This window comes from Calliphora vicina, chromosome 5, assembly GCF_958450345.1.
Source record: "Calliphora vicina chromosome 5, idCalVici1.1, whole genome shotgun sequence".
NCBI lineage: Eukaryota > Metazoa > Arthropoda > Insecta > Diptera > Calliphoridae > Calliphora > Calliphora vicina.
Window position 1 is genome coordinate 112244673 of NC_088784.1, and position 12973 is coordinate 112257645.

At 27.7% G+C, this 12973-nt stretch overlaps 1 protein-coding gene across 5 annotated transcripts in view; it reads left to right on the forward strand.

The window, feature by feature from the left end:
* grh (grainy head) overlaps positions 1-12973 on the forward strand; it is a 187544-nt gene that overhangs the window by 141480 nt on the left and 33091 nt on the right. For all 5 annotated transcript variants that reach the window (XM_065510829.1, XM_065510826.1, XM_065510827.1 and 2 more), the window contains exon 3: positions 2489-2870. In XM_065510829.1, coding sequence (XP_065366901.1) covers positions 2489-2870 — 382 coding nt within the window. The remainder of the gene's footprint in view (positions 1-2488; positions 2871-12973) is intronic.

The following is a 12973-nucleotide window of genomic DNA, read 5'->3' on the forward strand; positions in this document are numbered from 1 at the left end:
TTCGTTTCTATGTGCAATATTTGTTGTACATATACAACATTTGTTTTGAAGTTGGAGCAAAAAAAAAAAAAACAAAACAAAAATAAAAAGTAAAAGACTTAAAGGAAAACAAAACAAACAAACAAAAAAAAAACAAGTTCGTTTAATGTTTTGGTTTTGTTGATTTGTTTGTTTTACTGTTTTACTGTATTTCAAGTTCAATTAAGTTGTTATATGAAGCTTTTTTTTGTTGTTGAGATTTCTGTAGTTGTTTTAGTGGTGATGGTGGTAAGTAGTTGCCACCAACAACCACTTGTCATCATTATTACGAACATTATCCTCATTATTATGATTATCAGCATTATTGGCATTGGCATCTACATGGGTAACTAACTGGCAGTGGCAGCAGCATCATCAGCAGCGGTATTGGTATCGATCGGCATGGAGTGCGCTGCCTGCTGCCACGATACTTGGCTGCATTGCTTGGTGCCTTCTTATTAAGCAATAGACCATAAAAATATACAACAAACAATTATGATCATTATCACCATAATTGGAATAAACTTAAAACAACAAACAACCTGACTGCATACAACAATACATAGGTATAGTAAAACAAAAAGGATTTTATTACCAATTTTAGCGAATGCTTAAACTAATTGTAAAGTGTCAATGTACAATTATAATAAAATGATAAAATTAAACATTAAAAAATATTTCTCAATTTCCTTTTTCATTCGACCAAATTTGTTTTTATACCAGAAAACATTCAACTTAATTGACCGTTGGAATGTCTCTATTGCTGGTTGGAGGATGTTTAAGGCCATCATTGAGAAAAGGAAAAAAACAACTCATTTTATTTACTGGCATTAAATGAAAATAGCTATATAATGTATGTGTTTATAGCAAAAAGTGTTAAATAATTATTTACAATTAGAAACAAATGATATTATGAAAAATTCAAGAAATGTAAGGCAATAAAAAATCGTATTGATTGAAAATACCCACATACATACATGCATACATTGGTATGTATGAATGTGTAATTGAACGTTACAAAAATGACCTTGAGTCTTTAAACTCAAACTCCACCAACTCTCCAATATATTACATATTTTGTAAACTGCAGCACACAATAAACGTTTAAAGTGTCTACACTATAGATTACTTAGAGACACTAAAGTGACAATTGATTTCACGCCAGATTACATGGGATGTATAAAGTAACCAATTGACATCTCTCTGCACTACAAAGAACACATACCAGTCAAATTACCCAAAATATATCAATTGGAGTTAGCCAGATACATTGACTACTTGTTTAACAGCTGGGTTATGCAAGTCCATCTGTATGTGTAAGACATGCTCACGTCTAAAATAGGTACATAACCGAAATTTATGAAATTCACATAAAAATGTTTATCGTTGTCCTAAGCAATTTGATATTCAAAATCAGTAAAATCGTTTTAGTTGAAAAACAAGTTATTGACCAAAATGTGAGACAAATATTGATAATTAATTACATATTTATCATACAATTAAATACATATGTAATATAAAAATTTAGTATTTAGAAGATATGTACAAATGCATAAATCATCTAAAAAAAAGAAAATTATTATCAAATTGAATGATATGGATTTTCATGAGTGGCAAGTGGCATAAGTTTGTCATTCCGTTTGTAAATTTGTCGATATAGCCATGTCCGTCTGACCGTTTGTCCGTCTGTATGTTGAAATCAACTTTCCGTAGTCCCCAAATAACTTACATACATACATGATTCTTACATCAATATTTTCCTTATAGACCCGCTATGGTTGGTTTTAATCATACATTTTTTTCATTAATAAATAAAAAAAAATAAATAAAAATTAAATTTTGAAAAAAAAAACTTTTTTCGCTAATTTTTTTTTAAAATGTTGAAATTAAAATTAAAAAAAATTAAAATTTTGTTTACCTAAAAATATTTAAAATTTTTATTTTAAAGTATAATTTGATGAAGGGTAATAAGAAATTATGAAATTTCGTCAACTGTTTATTCAAACCTTAGTGTAGAGTTGCTCAAAAATTCTGGTGATTTTTAAGTACAAACAATTTTATAAAACTCTTGCATAATTTATTATTACAAACCAGAAATCTCTAGGAGATTTATATGTGGTGCTGAAATATAAAATTTTCAATGTTTTAATAATAATAATAATACAATACTAATACATACATACATACATACATAACAATATCTCAAAATTTCAGGTGGCAGTGTACCTATTATACATACCTAGGTACTGGTAAATAAACGGATAAACGGAAAATGAAGCAAATGTGTAAAAAAAGAAAAATACCTAAATAAATTTGTGCAATTTTTGTTTTTTGATGATTTTGTTGTTTCGCGTCTCGCATATTTGTTGCATAAAGAATTTTAATTACTTAATTAAACGTTTTTCTCTCTTTTTTTGTTTTATTTTCATTATTTTTTGTTGGTGTATTTCGCAATTATTGTTGTGTTTAGTGCTCCCAGTGCAAAGCTAAACGGTCAAACCACACCTCTTGATGTGTCGAGCCTATCGCAAAACGAGATACAAGGCTTATTGCTTGGCTCACACCCATCAGCAACCACGGCTGCTGTGGCGGCTGCTGCCGCAAATGTCACCACCACAACAACTCTGGCACAACAACAACAACAGCAGCAGCAACAGCAGCAACAACATCAACAATCAACCATAGTTAGTGCAGCTGGTGGTGGTACAGGTACAGTGGTCATAACAGCTGATCAACATCGCCAACAGGCCGCCACTACCACGATAAACATTAAACGGGAACCGGAAGATTTGCGTAAAGATCCTAAAAATGGTACCGCTAGTAATGGCTCTACAGCCAGTAGCGGACAAAAGGTGAGTGTATGTAACGTCCTTTTTTACCGGTGACAAAGAAACCTCTCAAGTCACTCTTTATTACGAAATAAACAAAATACAAAAAAAAAGGAACTTTAAAAAGGATGTTGAACAAAAAACAAAAAGGATTTTCTGTCAACAACAGGTGTTGAATAGGATTTTTTATTAATATTTATTTAAATTTTACTTAATTAACAATTAAAAATAAAAAAACTAAAAGGACGCCACACGCATTAACCAGTTTTGTTGCAAGCTGAAATGGAAAATGTTAAAAAATCCCAGTCTGTCTTCATCCTTTTGCCTGTTATTAAGTTCTAAATGTACATATGTATGGGTATTTGCATTTTGAGCGGCAAAAAATAAAATGATAAAAACAACTTTATTTTAAATAGGTATATGTAGGTATTTTCCTTAAGAATTTCCATTTACATATGTAGATTTATTTTATTCCTATAGTTAGTTGTATATCCATCCGTACGTACGTGCAGCGTGCATTTAAAGTAGTGAGTTTGTATAGTTTAGTGTACTGTAGTGTTGTAGTGTAGTGAGTGTATGTAGCTTTGCAATTGGCTTAGCTTAATTGTTCATTCATTCATTCATACATAAATAGCTACATACATACATCCATACATACATATATGAGTTTTCCGTTTTGTTGTTGTTGGTTTTCATTTGCTCTCAACGTCTAGTTGCTGTTTGTTATTGTTGTATGCATTGGTTTTGAATCACTAGCAAAACGTTTAGCTATTGGCTAAATAAAATCGTTACCGAAACTGTCATACTGTCTCTGTGCGCTAACAAAGCAAGCAAGCAAACAAACCTCTATAAACTGTTATACTCACTCGGTCATTTCATCTCTCTTTAGCATGTGCTGGCAAAGCAACAACCACCATCTCTTTCCAACCACCCGAAACGAAACCATTTTTATAAATGGGGTATAAAACGACTGGTATGAAGAGGTTTGATGCAACACACACTGCTATTGTATGACACTTATATTATGGTTTGAAACGAACCAAAACAAACAATTAACATGTTCTTTTCATACTGTTTGTTCCAGTGATAAGATCGCCACTACAGTAATAAATAGATCAACAGTGATAAATACTAAAAACATGCTGTGATACATTTGATTGTGTGTGCGATAATAGAACACGCCATGACAACATTTTTCTTTTTTCAAATAAGAACATTTTTATTAAAATTGTTTTAACAACGATATTTATAAATTTACTCAAAATTTTCTTCCCTTAAATTTGTTGGGCTTGTGCGTCTCAACAAAATATTTTTTAAAAAAAGAAGTAAGTAGAAAAGAGTGTGTTGTTCGTTCATTTTTGAACATTGTTGATATTCACACCTCAACACACTACGATGGTGGTGGTTGGTTTGATCAATTGCTTGATTTGTTTTTGTATTTCAACTAGCAGAGTCGTTTTCATATGAGACTAACCAACAACTAGTCTTACATACCTTTAGTCATCTTTTTAACGTGGTCTTGGCAAGGTCGTTCTGTGAAACGCATGTTCAGTTTATTTTATTCAAAATAAAACAAAATCCAATAATAATTTTTTAGCGGGAACGATCTTTATAAAACAAAATAAATATTTACGTAATAAACAAAAAAATAAAAGGATTTCAAAATTCAAACGATACAAATAAAACACCAAAGATTTTATTTCTATAAAAAAAAATATTTAAAAATAATAGGGTAAACGCTCCTATAGTCGGCATGACCCAGTAGTCGGCATTTTTGACTTAAAAGCTTAATAAATAAGAATAACGATAATTTTATACAAAAGTAAGATTTAACTTTAATTAAACATACACTCATTTATCTTTATGTAATGTTTAAATTTGGGTGAGATGAGTATTTTCATCTATTTTTGTCCTCATTAAGTGACCATCTTTCAACTGGTGCGGAAGTGCCTGTTTTTTAAGAAATTTTTTAGTGGCAACGCCAACTAAAACAAGTTAGTAACCATATCAATTTAAGTAATATTTTTACCAGAGTGGTGTTAACATATAAAACTTTGTTTAAATATTACCTACAATGTGAAAGTTTTCACAAAAAATATTTTTTTTGGTTATTTTAATTGATGCCGTCATTAGGAACAAAAATTTCTATGATTTTCAATAGTCGGCATAGTGATGCCGACTTCAGGAAAATTGCTAATTTTTTGTATTAAGCTCAAATTCTACAAATTTGTTTATTACTCATCTCTCTTGACAATAGATTTGAAGAAAATGAGTTTGAAATGAGTTTACCCAATAGTCGGCACAGTTTTAATTGAGCATTTTAAGAACTGCCGAGTATAGGAGACCAAGCATCCTGAACTCGGCAGCAGCTTTTTATTTGACTGGAGATCGTTAAACAGAGTAATATTTAGAGATTCAGTAGGTATTATTAATTCTAACATCTTAGAATTCCAAATATGGACACTCCAGAAAAAAAACCCATGCACCAATATCCTGAAAAAGCCTTAAAATATTTTCTATGCGAGAGAAGGCCCGATTTCTGTATTAGGTGCCAGTAAACAATATGGAGTTCCGCGTTCAAAAATATAGGACAAATTATACAGTTCCGAAGGTCCTATGAGAATGGGGCCGCAAACAGTGTTATCTAATTCCAAAGAAAGTGAGGATTAACTTAACACGGTTCAATCAATCGTGAAGAGCAGCAAACCACACCATTTGTATATGATCTACCCGTAAAGAAATGGTATAAAGGGGTTTTTAAACTGTTCTCTCTAAAATAATCATGTAAGGTACCTTAATAAACAGGCTCTTTACTAAATCAGTTGGAGTTATTAGTAGATGATCGGCCTGAAAATGAGAAAAGAAACGGATTTGGATCTAGCTTTTGAAATAGTCAACCGACTAGCTCCTAATATGAGCGTAGAATTGATTCCGATGACATTATCGAAGAGAACAATAACTTAAACATAAATTATCAAACTATTGAAATTGTGAGTAATCTTACCATAGAGGCAGGCACGTTCATAATTAACAAGGAAAAGTTGAAAATATGGTAGTATCGCCAACTTTAGCTGCAGAAAATCACAATGAAACGTTGAAACCTGTTCACTACTCATCTCCAACTTTATCAAATAATTATTCAAATACTTGGTTTCAGCCTTTTAACTGTTCAAGTCCAATCCCAACAAGTTGTAGTTGTACATTTAAAATTTTTTCAAAGTTTTTTAATAATATTATGGTCACTGGGATATTGTATATGATTGCGGTAACCATAATATGTTTACGTTACCATTAACATGATTGTAAATAAATATATATTTATGGCAATCATTTTCATGATAATGATTTATCATTGATCTCAGAATATGATAACCATAATCCTAGAACAACACAATATGTTGAAGTATTACATCATAAACATGGTTGCCACAAACACATAAATATTTACTACAATCATATGTATATATGATTGCTACAATGATGTGAATGGTAACTTAAACATAAAATAAACATAAATGGTTACCGCAAACATATACATAATTACAGTGACCATAATAGAAAAATAAAATAAACCAAAACAAATTAAAAAAGGAAGATAAAACGAGTTAGGGGCACATGTGAAGAGGATTTGGACACAGATCCTGAGGATGATGGTCTAAAAACGTAGGATATGATATTTGCCCACAGTGGTTTCACCTCAAATGCACTAATTTATGTTTTTTATTAGTATTTATTTAAATGGCTGATATTTTAAATAAAAAATAACTTGAATTCTTTTAAGATTTTATTCTTTTCTTAATAAAAAATGCTATGCCGACAATTGGGTCACAAATTGCCGACATTAGGATCAAGGGTGCCGACTTCGGGCACAAATCGTGTTTTTTCAAAAAAACGTAAATTGCTCAAATTTAATAAAAACTGCTTGAAAAGAATTAATTGAGTCTAAAACTATACAAATTACTAAACAACAATAACCCATTTACATCCCAATACCATGTTCGCACTCATAATGGTATCACTTTAAAAACTGAAAAAAAGTTAAACTGCCGACTACTGGTGCATTCACCCTACATAAATAATAAAAAAATATTTAAAAAATAAATATATTTAAAAGAAATAATAATAAAGTTTAAAGGTATAAATATAGTAAAATATATACCTAACAAATATTATATAAAAAGAAAAGCTGGCTGAATGAATGAAAAATATACCTATTACTACTACTGAAACATAGTGAAAATTGGTTTAAATTAAAACTCTAATTGGGTTTCTAATTATAAAAAAAAGAATTGTTTAAAATATAAAATCAAAAGTTTAAAAGTGTTTATTTGATCAACATCTGCAACATTAAGAATAACAACAACAGCAACAACATATGGTTTGTTTGCAACAACAATAACAACATTTATATGTAGCAATGTGTAAGTGTGTGTAGGTGGTATTTGTTGGTTGGCTGGTTGCTTTGTTTGTTTATCACAACACAACCTGTGAGCACCCTCACAACATAGTGCTTGTATCTTGACTCTTTTGATTTGGACACTTGTGCTTCAACAACAAAAGCTCGCAATCATACACACACACACTTGTCACTTGCACGATTTACTAAATATTACAAAAACAACAATAACATCCACTCCAGTGTCAGACATTAAAGAAACTTAAAAAACAAAATAAAATACTGAAAGAGATTAAAGATAATAATAATAATAATAATTGTTGCGATAAAAAATTATTAACTTTATTCTTCCTTAAAAATCATATACCTACCCAACCACAAACACAAACACACACACACATAACCTGTTCATTAACAAACAAATAAAAAAATCAATTTCACTTTTGTTTAAAGAATTTTTTGTGACTTCTTTAAAATTTAGTTTTTTTGTCCATTTTTTAAATATTCATTTATTTAAATTCTTAATTGCGTTATTTTTTGTCGAGCAAAAAAAAAACACAACAGAATAAGAAAAAACCTTATCTACATAATATGATAATATTCTAAAGTTTCATTTCCTGTTAAATTAATAATCAATAGAGCAAAAAATACAACAAACAAATCAAAAAAGATTCTGAAAGCGAAAACTATACATAAGTATTGTTATGGATGTGTGTATGTATGTTTGTTTCTTTTTTGATTTTGTCACAATCATTAAAAATTTATTATTGCTATAAACATTATTATTGATTTTGTTATTTATATAATAACAACACATACATACATATGTACATACATACGTACAGCCAAATAAATGTATTCTTAAGCGTCATCAGGTTTATAATTTTGTTGTTATTGTTTTCTTTCACAGAGTTTTTAGTCAAGGTCTTTTGTAGGAAAAAAAATAAATATAAAATCAAAACCGATAATAACATAATGTCGTTTAAAGTTTCAAACATGTTTCCAACCATTTTAAACAATACGAAAAATGCAAATTAAACGCACATTTAAAACAAAAAAAAAATATAGTTTATGTGAGTCTGTGTGTTGGCTTAAAGCTAAACTTATAAGATAATCATTATAAAAATAATACAATACGATACGATACAATATAATACTACATACTACATACAACAACAGCAATTGTGTTAGCATCATCTTCAACATCATCGTCCAAATCGTCTTCAACGGTTCATCTGTTTCATAGAAATTAAAGTATTTTTGTTTTGTGTAAGTTTTGTTTGTTTTTGTTGAGGAACCACACTAAAGAAAACAAAACAAAATAATAAATTATCCAAGTTTTTTTTTTGTTATTTTGTAAAACTTTTATACAAATTTGTTATGCATACAATTTGTTTTAATTCATATTAATATTTAAATATCCATGCCTATAGGCCGTGTTAAAAACGTCACAATTTTTTTATGATTTCGGTTTTTTAATGGCATTTAAACTTTAAATTTGGAAATTCATTTACATATACATATGTATGTCATTGATGATTATGCATAAATGTTTTATTTAAGTATGTTACTAAGACAAATTTAAAATTAAAGTAGGAAATGTTGGTATGTACCTCTAATTAGTGATTAGATAGAGGCTTTTTTTATCATTTTATTAGATAACATTTGGTAAACATAAAATTCTATTTAAAAAACCAGCAACATTTTGTTGGTATTTAGTTTAATATTATCTTTGATGTTATTCTTCAGATTCGAATTAAGTCAAATTGTATTAGATATTTATTTTGTATAAAGCGGACTTAGTACATATTCATATACTCAAAATTTGTTTTCAGAAGCCTATGGAAACTTTATAATGTTGCAATATTTCACTGAAAAGATTTTTAAAGCTTGGCTACCGTTACCGCTAAAATACCCTTTCAGCTCAACTACAGCTATCGGTCAGCTACAGTTACCGCCATAATCGTAAATACCGTTTTTTTATAATTTGAATCGATCGTTTACTTTTCGAATTTTTTAGAATATTTTTTTATTTTTGTCATATTTTGCAACTTAACCTAAAAAAGTATGCGAACAAAACAAAACTATATATGGATGTGTCAAGTGCTAAAAGTTCTAACTCCTTTTCGAAAATTTCTCAATTTTGTTATATTACTATCTAATTAGTTGTGAACTCTTTGAAAATTATTTAGTTCTTCTATTATTTAATTTAATTTATGAAAAGCGACTACAACCATTTTTCCGTTTTATCATTTTCATAAATTTTGGAAATCAATTTTTCAAACATCTAATTTTTATTTTGTGGAGTCACGAATGTCACGCCAAAACTATAAAAACCAAAAATAATAAAAGATTTTTTTATTTAATCGATTTATGAATAAAAGGATACTAATTTAATATCGATTAAGAAATGTGATAGCGACTTTGTCGCCTAAAATCAAATTTTGGCTATTACTCCAAATATAGAGGAAATTTTTGTACTTTAGATCCTATAAAATACTAAATACTAAACAAAAGTTTAGTATCACTCAGTTTTCAGTATTCATTATTTTTTTATTTTTTTTGATCATGCCGTGACTAAGGATGAGTTATTGGGTTCCCGTTAGACTAGACAATAGTTTGCTGAGCTATCAATCTGAGGATTCAGGTTTCGATTCCCGCCAGAAACTCTGAATATATCTGCAGACAAGCACAAAGCTTAGCAGTTTGTGTTTGTTTTTTTAAATCAAAACATTAAAAAAAAATATTTAAATTTTATGAAAGATTGTTACGCCTAGAAAATAAATAGGTTTAAAATTAATGAAATTAATAGTTTTCGTGGGGGTAGCAAAGATATTATAATATAAAACTATCATGATTTTTGTTTAGGTTAAAATTATAAAAGAATGCTTTAAAACCCAAATTTTTTTCAGGGCCAGATAAGAAAATTTTCAAAATCTTTAGGTTTTGATTTGAAAATCGTAATTTTAGCACAAACTAACTCTTGACATGTCTACATAAAACACTTTTGCAAAAAACAATATTATGGCCCCATACAAATATCCTAATGTCATGTTATTTAGCCAGCCAGACACTAATAAATTAAGTCTACCTGTGAATTATGTGTAAAATATGAACAAAATTAAAAAAATGCGTGGTTTAGTTATTTGTTTTACTACTACGTCACACTGTAGGATTTACTTCCTGTTTGGAAGTAGACAAAGACTCACCAAATAAAAGAAAAAAAAACTAAAGCTGAAAATGAAATGACAAGTTAATGACAGCAAAAAAAATACAAAATAAAACAATATTGAAAATTAAAGCAATAAATACCATAAAAAAACACAATACTAATCATAAAAGATAGTGACTCATTTACAGTAAAAGAAATGGAATATTTTTCTTGATGACATTTTAACGTAAATTCCAAATAAACATATTAATTAAAATTAAAACGCATGATTTAAAAATTCAAGGACATATTGATATTAAAAGAAATATATATTATATAAATGGCTGTTGTTGTTACTTTTATAATACAAAAAAAATTCTATTGAGTGTTAATGTGTTAAATTTACTAAGTAAGGAAATTTTTCGTTTATTAAATCTTTTTTAATTTAAGTATTAAGAAATACACACATATGTATGTATGTATGAATGTATACTGTTTTCATTTTGTATTTTTTTATACCATATATATATTTATAAAAAGTTATAAAATTCAATATGATCAACACACAAACAAATACATTAAATAATAAAAATAACAATAAATTCGCCCACTGTCAATATTTAAATTTTTCGTTATTTTTTTTTTTAATTAAAAATAAAATATACTATATGCATACACATTTTATATTCAAGTAACAACAACAGCAATAATATCATTGTATAAATAAAATTTAATACAAATGTATATACTTCGTTTTTAAACAATCTTAAAATTTATAAAATATTTATTTATTGTACGTATAATAAAAATAAAAAAAATTAAATAAAATGGCGTCTTAGTTAGTAGTGGCTTAAACATTTGACATTTTCAAAATTAAAACACTCATTTATACATACATATATACAATATGTATTATTTCAATACACAAATACAGACATATTTCATATATATTTTAAAAAATTATCATTTTAATTACTTAATATATGTATGTATGTATATAGTGTTATTAAGCTGAAAACAGATATGACTCTTTTTATTTATTTCATTAAAAAAAAAAAAAACAAATAATATTTTTGAAAATATTTCCATTAGCTGACAAATTATTGTGTCTTTTGAAATCTAAGAAACAAATTTATATTTTCTAAAAATTGTTTTAATAATTAGACAAAATCATAAGTAAAGTTTTATTCCGAGAATTGATTTTGGGCGCTACCAAACACGCCAATTTTAGCATTAGTTGTGGCTACTAAATTCAAAATTTTTTTTACATAAAAGCAACTATTTGATTAATTATAAAAAATAATTATTTCATAATTTTAGAGATTTTGTTGGTAATATTTTGAACCATAGAGAAATATACATAGAGCGGAAACTCTGCTGTTAAAAACCTAAGTGGTGAAAATATTTAAAAACTAAAACATCACTCGTATGTGTGATTATTTTGAGTAATTTTTTTGTTTGAGTTTTTTTCTTGTTTCCGCTCTATGCATATTTCTCTATTTTGGACTTTTTATAACAGAGAAACTAGAAAAAAACTACTCAAAATAGACAAACATACGAGTGTTGTTTCTCACCACTTAGGTTTTTGACAACTGAGTTAGGTCTTTGTCAGAAGAGTTTCCAATCTATGTGTATTTATCTAAGCTTTTTATTTTATATATTGTATTTGTATTAATTAAAGAATACCACAGTATTTATTTCATTATAATATTTTCAAAGATATTTTACCAAAATTTAATATTGTGCTTTAGTTCAAAACTCAGCATAAACAAATATTTTCTTTTAAAAAATTTACAACCTTTATTGGCATCCAACCTTTCACATTTAAATAAAAGCCAGGCATCCTGGTAAATTCCATCGATTTCGATTTATATTATTAAACATTGTATGGGGGGTATTACAATATTAAAAGGTCACAAATGTATACATTCGTACATAATTACATAAAAGACCCTGGTAACACATGCTATTCATTTGTTAAAAACTATTTAATGATCGTATTGTATAAATATTTTAATGTTTAAAATTGTGTGTTTTGAGCAAAAGCCTAAATAAGTTTTGAGTTAATTTAAAGTACAAGCAGAACTAATAAAGATTAGCTACCGTATGAGTTTAAGCAAAATTTTGTGAATTTTTTGTTGTTTTCATACAATATATGTATTTCTGAAGAGATATTTTAAAGCTTTTGAAATCTGTTTAAGCCATCAATCAAAACCACTTGTTGTCAATTATTATCAGCTAGACTTTGAAAACTACTTTAACTAATTTTGTGTTTTTTTGTTTATACATTATGCTCGTTTATATTGGACATAAAATAAATATTGAATTATTATGATTATTATTTTAATTACATATTATTCTTGGTTTGTAAACACATTTCAAAAATGTTGGCACCACAATGTCAACTCATACTTTGGGTAATTAATCATTTGGTTTAGATGGAGCAATAACATCCATCCAGCTCCTCTAATTACCATTGTTGGATTTTGATTTCGGCCATTTTAATTTATATTTTTAAAAGCTATTAAAAGATAAAATTTTAATTAATAATTTAAATAAATCGTTATTAATTAATTTATT